The 25,575-nt window shown below is 42.0% G+C and overlaps 1 protein-coding gene across 1 annotated transcript in view; it reads left to right on the forward strand.

The window, feature by feature from the left end:
* Positions 1 to 25,575, forward strand: part of LOC125638793 (cytosolic phospholipase A2 zeta) — a 42,898-nt gene that overhangs the window by 13,574 nt on the left and 3,749 nt on the right. Inside the window, exons 5-18 of the mRNA XM_048854929.2 lie at positions 2,653 to 2,693; positions 3,362 to 3,404; positions 5,839 to 5,905; positions 6,285 to 6,454; positions 8,507 to 8,620; positions 9,234 to 9,271; positions 10,559 to 10,694; positions 11,573 to 11,709; positions 12,536 to 12,758; positions 14,120 to 14,234; positions 17,787 to 17,924; positions 19,233 to 19,340; positions 20,528 to 20,722; positions 21,125 to 21,291. Coding sequence (XP_048710886.2) covers positions 2,653 to 2,693; positions 3,362 to 3,404; positions 5,839 to 5,905; positions 6,285 to 6,454; positions 8,507 to 8,620; positions 9,234 to 9,271; positions 10,559 to 10,694; positions 11,573 to 11,709; positions 12,536 to 12,758; positions 14,120 to 14,234; positions 17,787 to 17,924; positions 19,233 to 19,340; positions 20,528 to 20,722; positions 21,125 to 21,291 — 1,692 coding nt within the window. The remainder of the gene's footprint in view (positions 1 to 2,652; positions 2,694 to 3,361; positions 3,405 to 5,838; positions 5,906 to 6,284; positions 6,455 to 8,506; positions 8,621 to 9,233; positions 9,272 to 10,558; positions 10,695 to 11,572; positions 11,710 to 12,535; positions 12,759 to 14,119; positions 14,235 to 17,786; positions 17,925 to 19,232; positions 19,341 to 20,527; positions 20,723 to 21,124; positions 21,292 to 25,575) is intronic.

A 25,575-nucleotide genomic window follows, 5' to 3' on the forward strand; every position in this document is an offset into this window, starting at 1 on the left:
GTTTGTAATCTGTTACTGAATGCTTGCTGGGCTCTGTGAATGGGAGATGGGCCAAAGTCTGCTGAGGGCTGTTAAAGACAGCAATGAGCTCTGAGTGCAAATCGCTGAAGAAATGAAACTAAACATAGGTAGCCGATATGTAGCTATAACCAGTCATGCTGCCATATGGGTATTGGGGTTCAAAAGGGCTTCATTGAATAAAGTAGGGATAGATTTGAGAGCAAAGTTCACTTTGTTCCCCTGTAACCTGTGTATGTATATAGTACTTAGCAGGTTCAAGTTCAAAGCACTGTTCAGCACTAAATATTAGCAAGGTGCTTGTGTAGACAAACTATTAGTTTGCAGCAAGCCGTAGTGTAAAACTACCTTGGACTAGCCTATGGTGCACCAACTGTCCACGTGCATACTACCTACTACCCGTACACTATAAGTTCCCTAGTGCACTTTCACCTACTCCAAATTCGCAGGGGGACTTTTAGCACGTAATAGCAGGGTCCACAAAGACAATTAGTGCAAGGTAGATTTACACCCCAGCTTGCCACACACTAACTATTCATCTATACGAGTCTTAAATAATCCTAATGTCCCACCCGTGAGATGAGTTAGTAAGTAATATCCCTATCTGCCATATCGGGAAATAAGCACAGCAAGGCTAAGGCAAACATTTTCAAAAATTGCTTCTGATTCTAGGTTTTTCTATTCTGGGGTGCCTAGCTTGAGACATGTAAGGCCTGATTTTCAGGAGTGCTGAGCACCCAGACAAAGTTGAGGGAGTGTGGGTGCTCATCACCTCTGAAAGTCAGACTCTGGATGTCAAGTTGAGTTCCTAGATATTGAGGTAACTAAAATTAGCAGCTACTTTTGAAAATATTGATCTAAGTGACATACCCATGGACACAACAATCAAGATTAGGATTCAGGAGTTCCCAACTCCTAGTCCTGTGATCAGTTGGTGAGACAATGTCACCTCTCCTAAACCATTAAAAAAAAAAAAAAAATCCTTGAACAGTCCCACTGCTTTGACTACAGTTTCACTCTCACCCTCTCTGATTTAAATGAGGTTGAGGCTTAGTAAGCTTATTTGAAAATGTGTGCTGTTATGACTGTAGATTAATTTTTATAATGAGTTAAATTATAAATGTTGTTTTTTTTTAAATGCCACTTTTGGTAGAGTGTCCTAGTTGAAGTCTGCAGAACTGCTATAGTCAAAGATCAGTATATTGAAAATTAAAGCCTTGATGTTGGTAACGCTTAAGCAGTTATGGAGCATTATTTGTATAAATTGACTTCAATGGGACTAGTCATGCTTTTGGGGATGGTGTGGTGGGTAAGTTTGCTTTGGCACTCAATCTTTCCAGCTCCTAAGTAGATTTGTTTGAATAGCATTAAAGTTCACTTTACTTCTTTCATAGTGGAAATAGCACAGCATAACAGTTTCAATCCAATATTGCTGTAGAAAGTTATTTTCTGATATTAACCTCCTACCTCTAATGAAGAGAAGTGGAGACCTTTATTTTTCAAGAAATCTCAGTAACAACATTGCATTAATATATTTTTTTTGGCATGCAAATTTGGTTATACTTGGAAAAGTGGCTGTAAAAAATCACTGAGGGGCTCTGTATATTCTTTGAACTATTTTCAGATTTATTAAGTTTACAAAACAAAACCTGACTTTTCTAATTGTCATTGCTGCAAATTGCCTTTACAATCTAAAAATCGCAATACATTTTCTGCCTCTTGCATCATCACCCATTATACACGGAGATGGTCACATGCCACGCAATTATAAAGATGGGGTTTGTTTGCAAAAATAAGTATTTAGAATTTTTGAGCACCTGAACCTGTGTTTGGCTCTGAGTTTTGGTTTCAGCTACTTTGTAGTGAGAAAGTAATAAAATTTCTAAGTTTGATCTTGCTTGGTAATTCTGTTGATCCATAATAGAATAGTGCATGCTTTTTTGATGGCTGTTACCTTGGCTTGATGCACAGAGGATTGAACTGGGAACTTCCAGAGCTAAAAGCATAAACTCCTACAGTTTGACCTAAATCTTTCTAATTGGGGGCCTAATGGTCTCTCATCCTCTGCAGATTGAATAGAGAGTGGGAACTGTAACACACTCACTCACTAGTCTGTTACACTCTCTCATAGCTGTGTTAGCTGGAAATGCTTATGTACAACAAATAAAAATTGCCTGCCAGAGAAGTAAGCAGACATGACTCTGCCCAAAGGGTGCAGATTAGCTGAGTCATATGCCATTTTTTATTGGTGTTTTGAAATGCTGTTGTAGCCATCCCAGGATACTAGAGAGACGGTGGATGAGGTAATATCTTTTAGTGGATCAACTTCTGTCAGTGAGAGTCAAGCTTTTGAGCTGAAGAAGAGGTCCGTATAGCTCCAAAACTTGTCTTTCACCTGCAGAAGTTGGTCCAATAAAAGTTCTCACTTACCTTCTTTCATTTTTTCTTGCTCACATTTCTGAATATAATTACACTTTAAAAAAAGCAAAAAATCTCTCGAGTATATAACCTAATATGAAGATTGCCTTATAGGCAAAGCTTCTGGGTGAACCTGGACCTGCTTCATATTCTTTCTAATGGTCAGAGATTATCTTGTTCTGTGTCTGATTTTTTTATTTTTTATTTTTTTTAAAGGCTCAGGAGGAGCTGGATGTAGAGTTCTACTTAGAAAAATGGTGAGTCTGATCTTCTAAATACACTGCTCAATGTAAATGTGCATTGTTAATATACTGTTTTAGAATATAGTGATGGTCTCCCACCTCTTACAATTCTTTGCATTATTTCTGAGCTTAGGTATAAATGCCTTCAAGGCTATGGCATCCTCAGCCTTAGGGCACCGGCACAGTGCTCTGGAATATCACTTTGCTGGAATCTTGTTGCTGCGGCGTCGCAATAAGGGAAATCACAGTATTGGAGTCTATCTGCCATTGCTGTGGTGAAGCTCGTGTTGATGAAGTCATAGCTTGCAATGGAAGGTTACTGCAATAATTCCTGTAATACAATTAACAGTACACCTGCCTATCCAGAATACCTTTTTAAAATTTGGTCTCCTTCCATTTGAGACCAGCCTCCCTTCTGGAAACTGAGGCGGGAATCGGTGTGTGCGCGTGGCAGCTGCACAAAGCCAGGAAGCAGTTTCTCCTTTAATAGTGAAATTTTTTCCATTGCCCTATGAAGGAAATGTTTACTGAGCTGTCATTCTCAGTGTCCGATTACAGATCATAAGCACACAGGGTGCCTCCAAGCACTCAGTATAGAAAGGGAGGTGTGAGGGGCATCAAAATGAGGGACCAATGGCAAATTAAAATCAAAACTAATTCATATTTACCCTTTACCTTCACAGCTCAGATGTCCCTACTGAGATCCTCACCAATGGTGTCCTTGTGGTGAGTGAGTGGTGATAATGGTTATGCATTAGAGAATTGTTACTTAATGCAGCTTTCAGTGGTTAAACAGGGGATGAGCATTTCAAAATTAGAGGGTTCTCAAAATCTATGCACCTCGTTTCCTCTACTTCACGTGTCCCTTCTTGCATTTGCTTTTATAAAAATATTAACCTGGATTTCTGGAAATTAGACTACTGTCCTGTGATGGGGGGTTATTCTTTCCAGTAGGGCAGATGACTTCATAGCCAAGAAAGGACGCTGTTTTAAAACCATGCCTTTGGAGCGTCGGTGGATATTTTGCTGACCCCTCTATCTTCCAGTACTTGACACTTACCTGCTCCCCCCTTTCCTGTACTCCTTTGAACTTTTGTAATAAGCAAGTTCAGCGTACATTTTTGTCCAGTCATTTCTTATTAGTAATAGTAAATAGGATAAATCACTGGAGCGTTGGCTGCTGAATCTGAACTTTGAAGCCACAGGGCCTGATCTCAGGCAATCTCTCTAAGTCTCCAGAGAAAATGGTAGTATGAAAATGGTATCTTTATATAGTGAAGAATCCCAATCACACATGAAGGATGGAGGGAAGGACTGGCTAGCTAAGAAAATTAACAGGATAGGAGGATATGGAGTGGAGATGATCCAAAAAGCTTAGGCTGAAGCATTTTCTATTGGAGAATGAAGTGCCATTGAAATTGAATGCGGTGTGAAATCATGCTGGTTTCACTGAAATTTCATCTTGAAGAAAAATTGGGTGTCAAGGTGTGTGGGGGGGAAGAAATATTTTGATCAATCAGAAATGAAATATTTTTAAGAATTTTCTTTCATGGAGAATTGTGAAATTTTTGGGTTTTGTTCTGATTTAGAATGAAGCCAATCTCCGAAATCTCAAAATCCTCCCCACAATGGAATTTCCATTCTCTACACAACTCTAATATGGAGCATTTTGCTTCTAGGTCACTGACTGTAATTCAGCCTAGGTAAATCGTGACTGAAAATAACTTGAGGCTGCCTAATAGCCTGTACGTGAACTGAATGGGTGGGGATCAATTAATTTCCTAATGCAGTCATTCTCAAATCTTTTCATTCTATAGGCCGATTCATAAGAGCATGGACCTACACTTCCCAGCATGTCAGTCTTCCGTTTAAGCAACTGCTTGGTTCAATGTGTTAAGGAAGTGTGATTCCCAACTCACGTAGACGTACCTGCACTCGATGTGCTCAAGCTAGCATGCTAACAATGGCAGTGTAGCCTGGGTAGCATGAGTGGTGGCTTGGCCTAGCCATTTCAGTCTGTACCCAGGTGGTCTGGGCTGGTATGTATTCACCTGTGCTACCCTGGCTATGCTGCTGTTCCTAGTGTTGTTTTGAGCAGAACTAGAGTGGATACTTCTGCATGAGCTGGAATCACACCTTTCAGCTCAAAGGTAGACATGTATCCTCTCTGTGGGGACCAGTAGAGTTGTGGAGGAATGTAGATGATTTAATAAAATTTAATGAGCACAGTTAACTTCAGTGTAGTCCCTTGTCTACAGACTCATCAGAGAAGCCAAGGACTGAATGGAGTGGGAAACTGACTTCCTTTCTCTCCAAATGGTCACTCGAAGGCAGAGTTTTGAGATTTACAGTGTAAGAGGTTTCAGAGTAACAGCTGTGTTAGTCTGTATTCGCAAAAAGAAAAGGAGTACTTGTGGCACCTTAGAGACTAACCAATTTATCTGAGCATGAGCTTTCGTGAGCTACAGCTCACTTCATCGGATGAAGTGAGCTGTAGCTCACGAAAGCTCATGCTCAAATAAATTGGTTAATCTCTAAGGTGCCACAAGTACTCCTTTTCTTTTTAGTGTAAGAGGTGTTTGCATAGGCAGAGATGGTGCAGTTTCTGTGAATTGTGGGATGGGTGGCAAGCTATTTTTCCCTTCTGTGCAAAGCTGGCTGTTTGCTCAGCTTGTATTTGAGTTCCATTCTGATTTGGATCTAAATACAAATCAAGCCAGCTTTTAGTTTCCCCAAATTTTGGGGAGGAAAGAGATTGAAGTGTAATACATACATACACACACACACACACACACACACACACACACACACTAATGTATCCATTTGTGTTCATATCCGTGTGTGTGTATGTATATATGGATCTGAGCACAAAGCACATTCTTAGTAAGTTTAAATAAAAAAATAGAAAAATGGAGGTGTATCCTGACAGTCTGTAGCTGTGTAGAATAGGTTGTGAGGAAGTTATGGTGTAGGGAAGTGATTTTCAGTTAAAAAACAACAATCCTTGCCCTACAAACCCTGTCCATTTGAAGGAACAAATCTATCCCTTCTTGTTTTGCTACAGGATCAATACTCTAAACCACTTCCTATTGTCACTGGATTATGCTTCAGTGGGGAAATGAAGCAAACCTCATAACCAGAGCTGTGTTTTTCCAAGTAGGCTCATCCCTGCCTGTGTCTCCAAGGTGTAATCAACCAAGATGAGAAGTCAAAGCAGAGTGAAAAGGGTAGGTCTGCTTGTGTATTTCAAGGAAGAGCTACTCTCTGTTGCTTGCTCATTAGCACATCCATTCTATCCTGGAGGAAGTTTGGATCCTCACCTGAATTTTGCCTCTTGCCATCCAGTTCTAAGGAGCTTTGCTTCACTGTCCATGTAACATATTGTTGTCTACTACTTTCTTTCAAGAAGTGGCTTTTTAATAAATCTGTTAAAAAAATAAAAATTTAATGATATTGCATCTTTTCCATCAAGTGCCATATGAAAGAGAACTTGGGGACTTCAGTTTTTGTCTCTGTGGTCTGGCTGTTACTTCTAATAGCATTCTCTAGTTTTCGATGTGTGTTTCAGTGACTCTTCTGACCTAAACCTCTCATTCCTACTGTCAGGGAGCTGTCAGATCAAGCTATCAATGCTGGGGGCCTATGAGAAACAGCTGTGCATTCCCTGCAGGCTGGACAATGATCAAGATTTTGGGATCCCATTTGTCTTCCATGTAGACAAAGAAATATGTCCAGACCTGGAAGTGGAACTGGAGCAAACAATAACTGTCTTGCAGGTGAGCATATGTGTTGACATCTACGTAGCCTACCAACCGCTTTTGGAACAAATCCATTCCGTAACAAGGTGTGTCCTGGTCCATGAAATAGACTGAGGAGTAATTTGCACTGACTTATGGTTATGATAATCATGCCAGTAATTTCTTTGGCAAACCAAAAATTGGTTTCTTCTATTGTATAGCAGTCAAATAGATACTGGTGTTGAAAGCAATTTTCTCATGGAGTACTGGCAGTTACAGATGGTGATGGTAGTGCTACCTATTATGAAGATTCCCTGACACTTCCCATTATAAGATCCTCTTTTCAGTGGCCTATAACTTTGTCAGACTTTAATTGTTCAGTCTGAAATTTTCCATGTTGGGTATCAGCCTTAGGCTGGATTCTTTTAGAAAATTTCAGACTAAGCAGTTCAGCTGTTTCTGAGATCAAGGTAAGGGAAAAATATGTTTTTGACCACGTTAAAAAAATAAATAAATAAATCTGGAGACCTTTTCTTTGAACAGCTGTAGTGCTCCCGTGCTTTTCGCAAGGGACATTAAATTCGGCACTGAATGGTCTTTGTCTCAGGATGTGCCTTTTGCCATCCCTGTGAAAATCCGCCTAAATTTGGCCAAGTTATAGAAATCATAGTTTGCACATGCTCGGAGACTTTTTTGATATTAAACTGCTAAAATCTCCAGAGATTCCATCCTCATTGAGCGTTGTTGAGCATCTCACAGCTACTAGTGCTGACCAGACTACACATGCATCATCCCTACCGTGTGACTGAGCATACTCCCTACAGCCCAGGACTACAGGGGCAAAAATGGACTTATCCGGTGTGTAATGGCTGCCTTCAGTGAGGCTGGGCACTGAAACTGAGAGCAAGGAAGCCTCTCTCCCTTATGCTCTCAGTGACTCCTTCCCTGCTGGCACCCTGGCAATGTGGAGGAGGAAGCCATCTGATCTGAATGCAGAGAGGATAAAAGTTGGAGCAGTGTAGAAGTGGGGTGGGAAAGGACTAGACTGGAACAACGAGTCCGGTGAGACTGGGCCTGGAATTGTGGAGAAGAGAGTGGGTGTGAATGAGACAGAGGTGGAATGGGAAAAAAAAACCCAGTATGTGACTGTGTAATTATTAAAGACTGCGTCACAGGCAGAAGGGGGCTGAATTAAACTTGTATGGATGTCCTTAACTTTTAAGTGCTTGAATTTCCAACCTTAATAAAGTTCTTGTCACACTGTGCCATGCGTACGCACCCCCAACCCCACCCACCCACACGAGTGTGGTATAGAAAAAAAGCTTTATCAGCATGAATTTAGTTGTGCAAATAAATAAAGATCAAACCTTTATGCTATGCTAGCATATATTGGGTGTGAGATACATGCTACAGAAAAACTATTTTTACAATTTTTAAACATAAATATTTTTCTATTGGGATTGGTTTTTTGCATCCCTCCCTTGTACAAGGTGCTTCAGTTAGCATGAATCAAATTCTGTAGGAATTGAAAGAGCTTTGCTTTACTGGCTATGTAAAAAATGAATCTCCCAAAAAGAAGTAAAATAGCTTTTCTAGACAAAATGTCATGACTCTAGAATCTGATATCAATGGACCTTCCAGGGCTAGAATGAAGTGCTGTTTGAAACAGGTCACAATATACTGGTCTTTAAAGCTGTTAGGAATACAGCACTGCATATTGCCCATCACTGGCTTCAGACCAGGGCAACTCTTTTGGAGGAAAACTCCCCATTTGGGGGTGAGAGAAACATTTTTGTGGCAGGTTGATTTTAAAAAGAGAGCAGTTAGATTTTTGAAGTTATTTAGAGGTTTGGAATGATGGAAATAACCCCAAGAAAGAAGGCTTGGTGGACAGAGAGCCTGTAAGGTGGTCAAAAGTACATGATATCATAAGACCTTCTGAAGAGTTGTAGTGAGTTGCAGTATGTGAATAACTCCACTTTGTGACAGTTCTGGTTCTATATTTTCACAGGTGAAATTACTATTTTAATGAAAACTATTTTTCCATGACTGTAGAATTACTCCTTTTTTTTGTTTTTGTTTTGTTACTAGGATGAAATAAGCTCTGATCTGGAAAAGCACACCACACTTCTGGGACAGGGGACTATACCAGTTAAATCACTTCCTGTTGGACAAAAAGTAGACAAGGCTATTCCTTTAGGAGAGGTAATCCACTAATATTTTTGTGTATATTTTAATACTCTTGGGATAAAGGTTCCAACATTTAGAAGTAGGCATTTTTGAAGTTTGGGACTAAAAGCCTGTGTTGCCATAACTGAAGACTTAATTAACTCTTGACAGCTACCAAGGTTTGCTGTCATTTTTAAAATTAACATCTCAAGAAGACAGCATTTCTTGGAATTATGTCAGAGTTAATCACTGCAGACTGTTCAACACAGTCTTTCTCAGAAGTGCTATTTTCAGGGCTGATTCCTGCAAAATAAGCGTCAAAGCCCATCAGCTTGCAGAAGGAAGGGAAAAATTAAATAGATTGTGAAAGAGAGGAAGGAAAAGCCAAAAGTTCACAAGAGGAATAATACTTGCAATCTTCCCCTGTCCTCCAGCTTTATATTACTCTAGTGTAACAGCTTTTAAGAAAAGTCTATTTGCACTAAAACAGTCACAGGGAAAAAATCAGGTGTGCTGTGTATTTGCTTTTGTTGGTGGAAGTGCTTATCTTGCATATTTGATGATAATGGTGAAGGCATTCTCCATGCCCTGTTAGTAGGCTCACCTGTGAAACTACCTTTTGGTTCAGGGATTTATTGTATTTTTCCAGGGACAAAGTTTGGATCTGAGTGTAAAGGCTGAAAAGAGGTGAGTTAGAGCCTTGTATGTTTGTTGCAGATCTTATGATGAGGAAATATTTTACATTCATGGTAAATGATCTGGGTGACTGTGTTAACTGCTCCTGAAGTACATTCATTTTACTAGAGACTTTCTTGGGTTGAATGAAAAAATGAAATCTTGTTGGATATTTTTCTTCTGCTAACCAAATTCTATTTTGATTTTCACTGTGAAATTATTCTTTGTTGCACTGGTCTCAGGATAAGGCCTGAAATCTGAACAAATTTTTCATAAATTCCTTGGGATTAGGCCTCAGAAATGAGCAGTTAAATGTGCAAACATAAAGTGGCTGTTTTGTATTTTAACTACTGCTAATGTACCCAAAATGTGCTGGGAGCTGTATAGACAAAGAGGAAGAGACAGCCCCTGGCACAAAGAGCTTTACAATCTTAAAATAAAAAAAAAAGTTGAGGAAAGGATTAGTGCATAGAATCAAAACAGATCAGGATAAGGGTTAGTTAGATTCATGTTTTGTTAGTTCTATTATATTTTTTTTAAATTATAAGTTATCCCTAATTGCCTCTTAACATAACCTTATTTGTTTCTGATCCAGCCCTCATCTACAAACCCACAGTAAGATGTTTTCTTCTCTTAAACCAACTATCATCTGAATCCTGACACCTTCCTTCACTGTACTTCTCACAGTGAACCCAGCCTTTCAACCTGCATCCTCCCTCTGAGACTCTACCCCTCTGCTAAAGACATAGATTCATAGATATTTAGGTCAGAAGGGATCATTATGATCATCTAGTCTGACCTCCTGCACAACGCAGGCCACAGAATTTCACCCACCACTCCTGCAAAAAACCTCACACCTATATCTGTGCTATTGAAGTCCTCAAATCGTAGTTTAAAGACTTCAAGGAGCAGAGAATCCTCCAGCAAGTGACCCGTGCCCCATGCTACAGAGGAAGGTGACATCCCCAACCCCTGCCCAGTTATCTGTTTCTTTAAACCAATCATAACTTTAATTTTATTTGTATGAAACTATTAAATCCTGGTCTTTGGACACTGTAGGATTGAATTTACTACAAACCAAAATAGTAAGGATGAGTGAAGTTCACTTTTAACCAAAAAATGCTCTTCTGTTTTTTTAACTGAATAATGGTTGTCATGTTTTGTGTTTGATACAGTGATTTGACTGTGAGCCTAGAATATTTGCTTAAAGAAGATTATCACGCACCCTTTTTCAAGGGGTTTCAACCCTTTAGATTTATGAAAACTCCTAATTTCTTTTTAACCCGTTTCTGTAATCAGCACTTGGGATCTTGATGTACGCCTTGGTTTTGACCTCTGTGAAGAAGAGAGAGAATTTTTGGACAAGAGGAAGAAAATAGTTTCTCAGGCACTAGTGAAGACACTTAAGTTAAGAGAAGCCCCTGGGAAAGATGAGGTATGAAGCACAGTGTTTAGAGATGGCTGTAGAGCCACTATGACTGGTAATCATTTAAACATTTGGGGCTCTTTGCAGGTAAACAGGACTTTCCTCCATTCACGGAACATTCACAGCATAGCCCATGGTGAGTTTCTCTTTAGAAACCTAGAATTTTGAGTGCTAGATTTTGGTATCTTTTTCAGACTTTTTTGGTTTTTTGTAGGTGTTCCTTTTATGGAACAAAAAGTAATTTTAACAAAAACCCAACAATTTTTCCAAGAAGGTTGATGAAAATTTCTGGGGTTTGAGGTTCCAGAATTTCTTTGGATTCTCTCCTCTAGAGCTACTGCATCATGTGCTGTCAGGATAGTTCTGAGATGTTAAAAGAAAGCCAGCCTTTGGACCCAGCAAAGCTCATGGTTGTAACCTGACCCCCATTTTGAGGGACTTCGGACTGTAGGAAAGGGCAGAAGGAATGTCAGTGTGTACAGTGCCTGGTACAATAGTCCTGATCTCTGCTTGGGGTCTTAGGTACTAGTGCAACAGAAATGTTTGATGTATTTTTTGCTTATAACAGTGTCGGTTTCATGTGCTATCGCAAGGCATGTGATTAAATGACTAGCATTTGGGAAACATAATATACATCACACCTCTTTTCAGCAAATGGACGACTCTCTAGACAATACTACGATCTTTATAATACATGATCTATATCACTAAAATATCAGGCGTGATTAACTTTATACTGGAATTTAATCCGCATATTAACAGGAATATAACTATTCCTGTGTTTTAGGGGTCTCATCCTTACATAGTAGAGAGTAAATATAAAATTAAACAGCAGATCAAAAATTAACTAGGAATGTGTCCTTCCCTGGTTTCTCGCCTCTCTGCAGGTCCCAGTGGTTGCAGTTTTGGGATCTGGTGGTGGGACTAGAGCACTGACGTCATTCTATGGCAGCCTGTCAGGGCTTCAGCAGCTCAGCCTTTTGGACAGCACAACGTATCTTTGTGGAATTTCAGGTTCTACTTGGTGCGTAATATGCAATGATGGTCCCTGAAACTTCTAGCTGGATAGGGTTTGTGTAGCTCCAAGGGAGATGCTAGATTTAATGCACATAATCTTTAAAAAATAGTAGATCCAGTATATTGCTATGGTCTATCGGACGTTGACAGTCCTTATGTTCTGGGTGGTTAAAAAGAGAGTTTCATTACTATTTTTAATACCTACAGCAGTGGGTCTTGTAGAAGCTATATAATTGCATTACAGAAAGATAACACTTTGGGGGAGATTTTCAAAAGCACAAAGAGTAAGTAGATGCTCCCATTGAGGTTTTGTGAGGGTTGGATGCTTAACTCCCATCTGTAGCTTTAAAATTCACCCCCTTTGTGGAAAAGTTATGGAAAATAACTTAATGTAAATAAATATGTACTGCTCCTCATCTAAAACTCTATCTTATACTTTGCGTAGTGGGGTTTGCAAAGCCAGATCCTCTGCTGTGCAGAGGAGGAAGCCAGTTACCCTGGTTCTGTTTGGAACCCCATACCTAGCTCTCAGGGCTGTTGTGAGGATGAGTTAGCTCATGTTTGTAAACTAATCAGCATTAGCTAATCTGCTCTCCAGAACAACCCTGAGTGGTAGGTGAGCTGAGAGGGTGATAACAATGTGGTTGGTCTCAGGTTCCCCAGCGTATTTTAGAACTTAAAACTCCATCTCATAATGCTTGTTATCTTTAGTATTTAATCTTCTAGGTTGTCAGAGTTCTACAGTTCTCAGTTCAACACTGCAATAGTAACAATACTTAGCTGGAATTTGATGTTTAATATCATTCACTGATCTTGATCTAAATGTTTTTCAGGTGTTTGTCTGAACTGTATCAAGACACAGACTGGTCCTGTAAGAACCTCCAAGGTGCAATCAGCAATGCCAGGGATAATGTATCTAGTAGCAAAGCAGGGGCATTTTCCTCAGAACGACTGAAATATTACTTCCAGCAGCTGAACTCAATGGAGAATGATGGACGGAAAGTCTCTTTCACAGATTTGTGGGGCCTTATTATAGAGTATTTTCTACATCGGAAGGTAAAGAATTCTAGACTCTGAAGTGTATTGCTGTTTGCCTTCAAATTAGGAGCTCAACATATCCACCTTTTTGTGCTCTGGAAAATGATTTCTCTTTGTGTATGCTTAAATTGTATAGAATTGTTCTGGGGATTAGAGGAGTCTTGGGAGAAACATGGCAGTTTTTTGCCTGAGTTTTCCTATCTATAAAATGGGGATAATGATATTTACCTAATGTATAAAGCACTTTGAGATCTATAGATGAAAAATGCTATGTAAGAGCTAGGTTGAGGGGAGATATGATTGCTCTTCATAAATATATCAGAGGGATAAATACTGGAGAGGGAGAGGAATTATTTAAGCTCAGTACCAATGTGGACACAAGAACAAATGGATATAAACTGGCCACCAGGAAATTTAGGCTAGAAATTAGATGAAGGTTTCTAACCATCAGAGGAGTGAAGTTTTTCCAAGGGAAGCATTGGGGGCAAAAGATCTATCTGGCTTTAAGATTAAACTCGGTAAGTTTATGGAGGAGATGGTATGATGGGATAACATGGTTTTGGTAATTAAATATTCATGGTAAATAGGCCCAATGGCCTGTGATGGGATATTAGATGGGGCGGGATCCGAGTTACCCAGGAAAGAATTTTCTATAGTATCTGGCTGATGAATCTTGCCCATATGCTCAGGGTTTAGCTGATCGCCATATTTGGGGTCGGGAAGGAATTTTCCTCCATGGCAGATTGGAAGAGGCCCTGGAGGTTTTTTGCCTTCCTCTGTTGCATGGGGCACGGGTCACTTGCTGGAGGATTCTCTGCTCCTTGAAGTCTTAAAACTATGATTTGAGGACTTCAATAGCACAGATATAGGTGTGAGGTTTTTTGCAGGAGTGGTGAGTGAAATTCTGTGGCCTGCGTTGTGCAGGAGGTCAGACTAGATGATCATAATGATCCCTTCTGACCTAAATATCTATGGATCTATTAATCTGTTTATTTGAAATTACTTTAAAAGCCATTCATTTGACAGCCATTTGGAATGATAAGGCTCAGAAAATATGGTGACATATGTCTAGCAATATGGTTTTTCAAAAACAGAATGTAAAGTGATACAGTTAGGTGAAATCACAAATTGGAATCTGATTAAAACAGCAATTAACTAGTGAAGAATGCCTGTAAAACTCAAAATATCTAGGCCATATAACTATTCTAGTAAAATATAATGAGCCCTACACTGGGGAGAGAGGAGCTTCAGAGCCTGTGATACGGTTATAGTTGAGATTGGAAAGTGAGAGAGCTCCAGAATACTGGAGCGTGGGGCTAGATGGATCTAGCATAGCACCAAAAATGTTAAGCTTTTTTTTCTTTCCCTGTTATAACCAGGAAGACTTGTCTAAGCTGTCTGACCAGCAGGAAGCAGTGAAGAGGGCACAGAACCCCTATCCCATCTATGCAGCAATCAATGTGAGGCCCAATATTAGCGATGATGACTTTGCAGGTATAAATGAGACAGGTTTATTTTTCTATTTTAAAATCTGTAAGTACCCCCCCCTCCTCCTGCTCCCCCCCCCCCCCCCCCGAGACTTAATTCCCTTTGCATCTCCACCTTTCCCCATTGGATAATGAGCATGAGACATGAGGTGCTGATTAGCCAGTATTTGGGAGCCCAAAGCTAATATGTCAAATTGGACACTGCTTGGCAAAGTTCACCTTCACCTATGTTCTCCTCATAGCTATATCACTGAAGATCTACTGAAGAAATTCGCCATGAAAAAAAAATAATTATGTGCACAATATTTTAAAATTCTGCAAATTTTATTTGTCAAATAAATGTGGCTCCAGCATGGCAGTGGGGAGTTCAGGCCACTGGCTGCATTGAGGTGGGAGATCATCCTGAAGACCCCAGTTCCCCAGTACAGGGACCCAGCAATGAGGCTGCACCTGACCCTGACACAGTGCAAGAGCTGGGCCTGCCCCAGAAACACCCCGGGGCCCTGCCCCTCTGTGCCCACCAGGTCTGGGTAGGCAGGCTCAGCCCAGCAGGATCCAAGTGTGGAGGGGCTTAGTGTGGGGGGATCCAGGTATGGGGTGAGAGGTTTCTCTATGGGGCAGTCTGGGCATGGGCAACTCAGTGGGAGATCTGGATGCACAGGGGCTCGTTGGGGGTTCTGGGTGCAGGGGCAATGGGACTCGGCAGGGGATCCAGGTGGTGATGGTTAGGCTCAGCAGGGGGAGGGGGGCTCTGGATGTGGGGAGATGGGGCTTGGTGGGGGTCTGGGTATGGGGGCTCAGTGGGGGGGTTCGGGTGCTGGGGGACTGGGGCTTGACGGGGTGGGTGTCCAGGTGCAGCTGGTTGGGGCTCAGTCGGGTAGGGGTCTGGGTGTGGGGGGCTTGTCAGAGGGGTCCAGGTGTAGGAGGTAGGCCTTGTCCGGGTGAGGGTTTGATCAGCCTGCTTAATGGGGGAGCCCCAGCTGCTGCTGAGGGTATGCGGCATGTCGGGCTACAGCTTCCCCCCCATGATTCCCCTATCCCCTTTTCTTCTCCATCCCCCCTCCCCTCACTCCCACATTCCCTTCCGCCTGCCCTATTCCACCCCCTTCCTTCCCCACTGCCCCTTCTCTCATTTCCCCTACCCCCTTACCCAGCCCCACCGCGAGCACTCATTGTTGCACAGAAAACAGGAAGGCTCCCAGCACACAGAAGGGGAGCACGACTGGTACTAGGACCCAGGAGGCTGCGTACAGCTGCGGAGTCAGTGGAGCCTGAGCGCAGCCTCCGAGCTGAGCAGCTTTGCATTTGCAGAAATGAGGGGGAGGCACTGGCACGACCCTGTGTGCTTCCCTCCCCCCACCCCCCATGCCTCTAGGGCCGGCTCTAGGCACCAGCAAAGCAAGCACGTGCTTGGGGGTGGCACAATTCCAGGGGTGGCATTCCAGCCACCCTTTTATTTTTTTTTTTTCTTCGGGTGGCAAAAAGACCTAGAGCCGGCCCTGCATACCTTGCCTCTGTTTGGGGGGGCAGCATGGGATAAAGCACAAAAGTGCTTGTTCGAAACTTGAACATGTGGGCTATGAAGGCTGGTATTGGCTGAGTGGGGAGGCAGGCATCATCTTGATACTGTATGAGAGTTGACAGGAAGTAGGCAGGTATGTTGAGAAGGGCCTTGAGTGCGAAGATGAGTAGTTTATGTGAATGGGGTTGAGAGATGCAAAGAGAGGAGTGACATGGTCAAAGCAATGGGCTAGGGAAATGATCTTTGCAGCAGCATTCTGAATTGACATGACTGGAGCAAGATGGGATTTGTGAAGGCCAGAGGAAAGGATGATGTGGTATTTGACATGTAGGGTGATGAGCACCTGGAGGAGAGTTTTAGTTGATGGTGGATAGGAAAGGCTGTGTTGTAGAGATGTTATGCAGAAAGAATTGGCAAGAGTTAAACACAGTCTAGATGTGGGAATCTAGAGGGCAATATTTCTGCAATGAGCAATACTCATTGCACTGTTCTGAGCTATCTTGACAAGATTGCTCCTGTAAACTTACTTGTTTTACTTGGAAAATAATGTGGCCAAGTGGATCTCTTGACTGGGACCCAGGAAACCTGGGCTCTTTTCCCATTTCCACCACTAGATTGCTGGGTGACTTTGGGCAGGTACCTCACCTCTTTATGCTTTGGTTTCCTCAGATGTAAAATAGGCACAACAAGTTCTACTGATGAAAGGTGTTGAAGAGCCAGGTATATTTGTTAATGTTAATCATGGGTTAAATGAAGGATTTTAGTGATGAAATAGCAATGAGGGTTGGGTAACTGGCCCAAATAGATCTCAGAAGGGGTAAGCTTTGGAAATATAAATATGTATTTATGGTTTGAACTCTGTCATAGGTGTCATTTTCAATAATATTTTAGGCAGATACCACTATTAAGTTCTGGTATGGCTTAATAACGCTCTGTGCTATTGTTTTTAAATGGCCATATATTATTTCACAACTTAATGACACCAAAAAGAAATATTTAAAAATTGCTGCTCAGAAAAATGAATCTCAAAAATATGGAATTGCTGGTGAGCTTCAACTAATGTTTTCATCGTTGAACAATGTAACACAGTGGGAGTAGCGTATCACTGGCTCACCATGTTGTAAGGTTTCTGTCATGGACCAAATTGGGAGATAATTGATTGGGCCTGGGTGGTTAACCAGTTAACAAGGGGATTCAGAATGTTAGCTGGGAACTGTTAAATGGGAGACAGGAGGGGAAGGCTGGAAGGATGGGCAAAGAAGCTCAGGATCTGAGAGGTGAGACTTCTTCCCCCTTCACTTTCATTTCCTGTGCCACAGGGGTGCTTTGAAGCTGTCCCTTATGGTGATGGGACATGAAGCTGTCTAAGATGTTGTAAATAAAGTACACTGTGGTGAACTTACGTAAGTGTGTGTGAGGGCTGCTTGCAAAGAGAAATCCAGGGTGAGGGAGCCCATTCTGTGACAAACATCTAGACAGTCAAGTTGCTCTCATTGTCATAATTGTGAGAGATAGTGAGAAATTCTCAGTTGTGGTATAGCTAAGGAGCTCTCATCCGAGAGGGTTACCCCTCCCCAGTTCTAGATGTTAAATCCTTTTTCTCTTCCCCTCCATACCCAAATGTGTGCGAAACCTGAATAGCTGAGCTTGGTGCAGGGACTATTCTTGGAGGAAGTGGAGGTGCTCTTTGGTGGCTGCTGCAGTCCTGAGACAGCAATTGTTCCTGCTGCTCTTGTGCCCCTACTCTGCAAGGGACAGTGGCTGGTGGATCTGTATGCTAGTGGTTTAATTAGTCTCCAAACCTTGCTGCACAGGGAGTTCCTACAGAGCCTGTCTGGAAGATCCAACTATCTGTTCCCCCAAGACAGCCACACTAGTTCTACTATATATGGGGTTTTACGGGGGAAGGAATTGCTGATCGGTGATGCTGGAAGAAGCAGAGACTCTTCTTTAACCACTCCTATAAGAATAGGCTAATGAGACTGTACACTTCAGAGTATTCCTGAGATAACTGTTGATCTGCTGTCTTTGTCTCAGAGTGGTGTGAGTTCACTCCCTATGAGGTTGGATTTCGCAAGTATGGAGCCTTTGTCCGAACAGAAGACTTTGACAGTGAGTTCTTCATGGGGCGGCTGATCCGGAAACGTCCTGAGCCCAGGATCTGCTATCTGCAGGGTATATGCTAATGCTGCTGGTTTTGAAGGGGAAATAGGAAAGCTTCATCTAGTGTCAGAACCTGCTCATGCCTCAGTTTCCTCCTTGCTCAGTTAAACAAACCACCATAACGGGTGCTCTTAAGTACTCACCCCTTCTTGGGATCTGACTTATTTATATAAAATAACAGTTTAACGCAAAAGTAGAATCTCTCAGCCTTTTCCTCAAGGCTTAGTAGTCCATTATGCCCCAAGGGGTTCCCAATACTCTTGTTGGGATATAGCTCGTGATAAGGGTTGCAAACTTTCTAATTGCACAAAACTCAACACCCCTGCCCTGCCCCCACTTGCTCCATCCCCTTCCCTCCGTTGTTTGCTCCCCCCTACTCTCTCACTCTCACCAGACTGGGGTAGGGTGTTGGGGTATGGGAGGGGGGTATGTGCTGAAGGTTGCAAATGGATGCAACATCAGGGACAGAATTTGCATTTTGCATCTCTGCTATTCTTTTCTCTCCCCTTTTATGTGTGTTTGTCTTGTTTTGTTTTTAGCATACAGGACTGAACTTCAGTAACAGCTCCAGCCTATCTCAATTAACATCTTCTCTTTTCCCCAAAAGGGACAGTTATTACTATCTTAATATCTTAAGACTGTCAAACAAAGGGGTTTCCTTATAAAATCTCTCTATACCTAAAGGAAAAGGGGATAAAAGTGATGGTTAAAATAAAAGCTTTAGTTAATACTTTACATTTCAAATGCTTTACCTGTTTTTCCTTCTTTTCTATATCTTTAATAAAAGGTTGAAAGGCTGTTTCATGGTGTGTTTTCCATGGTGCTAAGCAGGCTGAGGTCTCTCTATACCAGACTCTGAACCTTGTTTAAAACTCTTTATTGTTGGACAGTTTCAGGGACATGTTAACACCTTTGACTCTTTGGGCCCATATATTCCATCAAAATTAACACAATATATCGCAGATCTCTCTTCTGGGAGTACCGCAGACTGGGCCTGTCTGTAGAGATGTCTCCTTTAGGTCTTCCCTAGTCTTCCTCTCTCTGACAGAGTAGGCTCCCTCGTACAGGATACCCTGGCCCTGGGCTACCATTACCTGATGCCTGCTCACATGACCCAACCACTGCCTGAAGCCCAAACCCATCACTTGGGAAAGGGATTATTAGGCATAGGGCTCAACTCCTCTTACAGGGCCAGCCCACTTGGTAACAGGCAGTGACCCAATGGTAGAGCCTCTATTGACTGCACTGGGTTTAAGAAGCCTACGAGGGTGTTAAATCCTTCTTTATTTCTGTTTCCACTACCCTTTCCTCTGCCTATAGGAATGTGGGGAAGTGCCTTTGCCGCAAGTCTGGATGATGTCTGTCTGAAGGTGGTTGGTTCAGGCCTGGGCTTTCTAGATTCTCTGAAAGATGTAATCAGAGTCATAGGTAAGGGTGTTCCGTACCCTGTAAAATAGTCAGTTTTTGTTTAAAAACTGGGTTTTCTAGAGGTTTCTTTTCAGAACGATCACACAACGCATTAATGGAAGTCCAAAATTTAAGAAGTCCTGTGGAATTTCCAAGCACAGACAAGGCTCAGCTGGGCTGGATAGTTAACAGTTTCTCTAAAGCTGTATTCCACTCCCCTCTGTCATGTAGTTTCTCTCAACAATATGGCCTATATTTACACAGTAAATTAAATAATAATGGTCACCATTAACTTGTCCCTCTCACCTCCCATCCCCCACCATTCCTGGTTCCCATGACTACGATATTTTGCAACATCCCTAGGTGGTAGGAAAGTGTTGTTACTCCTGTTTTACAGATAGGGAACTGTGGCACAGAAGTGCAGAGAGGTTAAGTGACTTGTCCAAGGTCATATAGGAAGCTGATAGAAGATCTGGGAATTGAACCCATGTCTCTTGAGTCCCAGTCCTGTGTCCAAACTACAAAGAAGGAAGATCCAGTGGTTAGTGTGTTAACTGGGGACTTGAGACCTGAGTTCAATTCCCTTCTTGGCCATAGATTTTCTCTGTAATGTTGGGCAAGTCACTCTGGGCTTCAGTTCTACATCTGTTTAAGGGAGATAATAGCTCTTCCCAACCTCAAAGGGGTGCTGTGAGGATAAATACATTAAAGACTCTGAAGAGCGTAGGTAGTATGGTGATGGAGAGAGGTCTATAAGTACCTTCAATAGGTAGGTAGAAAGACCATCCTTCCTCTCGGTCGGCATTTGTAATACCACAGTGTTAGGTTTCACTACACTATTTCCCATTTGTAACTATAAAAAATACTGTAGTGAATGTTCAGGATTTCTAGTAACTGTTGTCCCCGTATGAGAGCATATCCATGATGTCATATGGTGACAGTTTTCATTGGCAACAGTTTGGAATGGTTACATGACTCATGAGTGAGATTTGAAAGACACCCTAAATGGTGAAACTTCAGTATAGACTCAGTTAATTTGGACCTCAATCTAATACATTTTTACAGTGCCCACATATGTAGGGGGGAAAAACAGTTGTATGACAATAGATTGAACTTTCATTTGTGAATAGATTAGTATCTTGAAATGCTAGGCTTGAATGAGCATGCTTTTAAATATATTCTGATCTTTATCATGGCTTCTGTTATAGATGATTGCCAAAGATTCCATTTTCGGGACCCCACTCGATTAAAGACTCGTCTGGTTATACCAGGGGGACCCTTATTACAAATTTGCCAGGATTTCTTCAAGTCCCGTGTCACCTCTGGGGAAACCTTCAACTTCATGCAAGGCTTGTACCTTCACAGGGATTATGTCAACAACAGGAATTTTTTAGCCTGGAAAGGTAGCCATTTTGAAATCACTCTGTTTCGGATATTCTGTTAATATTTTAAAATTATGTATAACGTTAGCATTTTGGGCCAAATTCTTTGCTAGCGTAAGTTTGGAACAGCTCCATTGAAATCAGTGGAGTGCTGCCAATTTACACCAGCAGCAGAGAATTTGATACAATTGGAAAACTTGTTGGCTATGAAATAATATCACCCAGCTGGTGGTACAGACCTGTTTTCTACTTCGCTTCTTGAATATCCAGAGTGGAGGTCTGATTTTGGTGTGGGAGTATAGAACATGTAATAGAGGTTTCTCCTTTAAGTCTCAGTGGTTGCTTCATTTCCTCATTTCCAAAGTTTTCCCCATCTTTTTGGCAACTAAGGTGATTTTTGTGTGTGTGTGGGGTGTCTGTTAGGTACACACCTGGATGCCTTTCCCAACCAGCTGACTCCCATGGAAGACAGCCTGTACTTGGTGGATGGTGGTTTTTCTATCAACTCTCCCTTTCCCTTGGTGCTCCAGCCAGAGAGAGATGTAGATGTCATCCTGTCATTTAACTACTCTTGGGATGCTCCATTTGAGGTGAGCAGCATTAGACTGGGAAAGAAGCACGGAAACATACATTTTTCATGATAACATGGATCAGTCCAAGATGTTTGAACAGAGAGTCTCCTGAAGTAGGACACATTGTAATAAATCTAAGGCCACTCAAGACTTCAGTTGTCAGACCATGCAATTCACTGTTAACTTCATGTCACAACATGAACTTCATACGTGGAACTTCATGTGACAGTGGTGGTAAAATGCCAGTCTTTCTGCTTAAAAAGCATAGGCCCCTATCACTTTATCTAAAGGTGAATCTCCGTTAGCAGTCTAAGACTTGTGGCACACCATTGCACATTCTTATTCCATCTAGCAGAAGGCATTGTTAGGTGGGAAGATGAAGGTGGCAGTGATTTTTTTTGTGCTAAGTGTGCTATTTGTGCTGTATACAAATGTATGTTCACAAAATAGTACATACAGATAGTCAAATTCAATATGTATTATCTTGAAAGTATTCAATTTTAATTTGTAGTGTATTTTAAGGGATATAATTTATTTCCAAGTATTTTTATTTTTATTGTTTTTAATATTTTCTGTAGCACCATCAAGTCTAGTTGCTGTTCAAAATAGGTCTACAGGAACAGATCCATCAGATTCAGTAATAAAATCCTAATATTAGACAAACCTTATTATATAGTCAACACCTCCTTATTTTATTGCCAGAAAAAGGTGACAGCAACACAGTGTATTACTTGTCTATGAGACCATCATAGGATATACTGTTAACGTTTCTTCGTTGTAATTGTTGATTTTTAATTATGAAAGCATTTTATTTGTTTTTAGCAAAGTGAGAAATCTGAGTCCAATTTTTCCAAGCTTAACTATAGGTTTGGCTATGTAAAATGATAGTGACTGACTAATTTTTCTGTTTGAAATATATTATAAAAGTAGTTTTTTAAAAATTTGCTGAACGTAATAATACTTAGGTTGTCTACACATTTACAGCAGTTTAAAAATATTTTCTGATTTTTCACAATACCCCTGTGAGGTAAAAAGAAAAGGAGTACTTGTGGCACCTTAGAGACTAACCAATTTATTTGAGCATAAGCTTTCGTGAGCTACAGCTCACTTCATCGGATGCATACTGTGGAAACTGCAGAAGACATTATATACACAGAGACCATGAAACAATACCTCCTCCCACCCCACTCTCCTGCTGGTAATAGCTTATCTAAAGTGATCACTCTCCTTACAATGTGTATGATGATCAAGTTGGGCCATTTCCAGCACAAATCCAGGTTTTCTCACCCTCCCCCTCCCCCACAAACTCACTCTCCTGCTGGTAATAGCTTATCCAAAGTGACCACTCTCCCTACAATGTGCATGATAATCAAGGTGGGCCATTTCCAGCACAAATCCAGGTCTTCTCAACCCCCTACCCCCATACACACACAAACTCACTCTCCTGCTGGTAATAACTCATCCAAACTGACCACTCTCGTTACAATGTGTATGATAATCAAGGTGGGCCATTTCCAGCACAAATCCAGGTTTTCTCACCCCCCCTTCCAAAAACCACACACACAAACTCACTCTCACTAGCCCAGCAGAAGCAGCTGTCCTATCTTGGGGCCTCTCCTTCTGCTCCTCCACTCCCACGAACATGATACAGTTCTGTGGTGACCTAGAATCCTATTTTCGACGTCTCTGACTCAAGGAATATTTCCAAAATACCTCTGAACAACATACTAATCCACAGAGGCCTCCCTACCAACATTACAAAAAGAAGGATTCTAGGTGGACTCCTCCTGAAGGTCGAAACAGCAGACTGGACTTTTACATAGAGTGCTTCTGCCGACGTGCATGGGTTGAAATTGTGGAAAAGCAGCATCACTTGCCCCATAACCTCAGCCATGCGGAACACAATGCCATCCACAGCCTCAGAAACAACTCTGACATCATAATCAAAAAGGCTGACAAAGGAGGTGCTGTTGTCATCATGAATAGGTCGGAATATGAACAAGAGGCTGCTCGGCAGCTCTCCAACACCACTTTCTACAAGCCATTACCCTATGATCCCACTGAGAGTTACCAAAAGCAACTACAGCATTTGCTCAAGAAACTTCCTGAAAAAGCACAAGATCAAATCCGCACAGACACACCCCTGGAACCCCGACCTGGGATATTCTATCTACTACCCAAGATCCATAAACCTGGAAATCCTGGGCGCCCCATCATCTCAGGCATTGGCACCCTGACAGCAGGATTGTCTGGCTATGTAGACTCCCTCCTCAGGCCCTACGCTACCAGCACTCCCAGCTACCTTCGAGACACCACTGACTTCCTGAGGAAACTTCAATCCATCGGTGATCTTCCTGATAACACCATCCTGGCCACCATTCCAACATTCCACGCAAAGATGGACTACAAGCCGTCAAGAACACTATCCCCGATAATGTCACGGCTAACCTGGTGGCTGAACTTTGACTTTGTCCTTACCCATAACTATTTTACATTTGGGGACAATGTATACCTTCAGATCAGTGGCACTGCTATGGGTACCCGCATGGCCCCACAGTATGCCAACATTTTTATGGCTGATTTAGAACAACGCTTCCTCAGCTCTCGTCCCCTAAAGCCCCTACTCTACTTGTGCTGTATTGATGACATTTTCATCATCTGGACCCATGGAAAAGAAGCCCTTGAGGAATTCCACCATGATTTCAACAATTTCCATCCCACCATCAACCTCAGCCTGGTCCAGTCCACACAAGAGATCCACTTCCTGGACACTACAGTGCTCATAAACAATGGTCACATAAACACCACCCTATACCGGAAACCTACTGACCGCTATTCCTACCTGCATGCCTCCAGCTTTCACCCTGACCACACCACACGATCCATCGTCTACAGCCAAGCTCTGCGATACAACCGCATTTGCTCCAACCCCTCAGACAGAGACAAACTCCTACAAGATCTCTATCAAGCATTCTTACAACTACAATACCCACCTGCGGAAGTGAAGAAACAGATTGATAGAGCCAGAAGAGTTCCCAGAAGTCACCTACTACAGGACAGGCCTAACAAAGAAAATAACAGAACGCCACTAGCCGTCACCTTCAGCACCCAACTAAAACCCCTCCAACGCATTATTAAGGATCTACAACCTATCCTGAAGGATGACCCAACACACTCACAAATCTTGGGAGACAGGCCAGTCCTTGCCTACAGACAGCCCCCCAACCTGAAGCAAATACTCACCAACAACCACATACCACACAACAGAACCACTAACCCAGGAACTTATCCTTGCAACAAAGCCCGTTGCCAATTGTGCCCACATATCTATTCAGGGGACACCATCACAGGGCCTAATAACATCAGCCACACTATCAGAGCCTCGTTCACCTGCACATCCACCAATGTGATATATGTCATCATGTGCCAGCGATGCCCCTCTGCCATGTACATTGGTTAAACTGGACAGTCTCTACGTAAAAGAATAAATGGACACAAATCAGATGTCAAGAATTATAACATTCATAAACCAGTCGGAGAACACTTCAATCTCTCTGGTCACGCAATTACAGACGTGAAGGTCGCTATCTTACAACAAAAAAACTTCAAATCCAGACTCCAGCGAGAAACTGCTGAATTGGAATTCATTTGCAAATTGGATACTATTAATTTAGGCTTAAATAGAGACTGGGAGTGGCTAAGTCATTATGCAAGGTAGCCTATTTCCCCTTGTTTTTTCCTACCCCCCCCCCCCCAGACGTTCTGGTTAATCTTGGATTTATGCTGGAAATGGCCCACCTTGGTTATCGTGCACATTGTGGGGAGAGTGGTCAGTTTGGATGAGCTATTACCAGCAGGAGAGTGGGGTGGGAGGAGGTATTGTTTCATGGTCTCTGTGTATATAATGTCTTCTGCAGTTTCCACAGTATGCATCCGATGAAGTGAGCTGTAGCTCACGAAAGCTTATGCTCAAATAAATTGGTTAGTCTCTAAGGTGCCACAAGTACTCCTTTTCTTTTTGTGAATACAGACTAACACGGCTGTTACTCTGAAACCTGTGAGGTAACTTATCCCCATTTTACAGATGAGGAAACCGAGGCAGAGAGGTTAAATGACTTGCTCAAGGTCAGAGAGGAAGCCAGTGGAAAAGTTCCCAGACTTGTGATTTAGAACATGCTGCCTTTACTTTATAAAATATTTGCTACATAACATACATTAATTATGAACATTGAATAGTTTATAGTAGTGCCATAAATGTAATCGTTAGAAGGAAAATATTCTCTATTTTTCTGTTTTCACTGG

This window comes from Caretta caretta, chromosome 6 (assembly GCF_965140235.1).
Source record: "Caretta caretta isolate rCarCar2 chromosome 6, rCarCar1.hap1, whole genome shotgun sequence".
NCBI classification, from domain to species: domain Eukaryota; kingdom Metazoa; phylum Chordata; order Testudines; family Cheloniidae; genus Caretta; species Caretta caretta.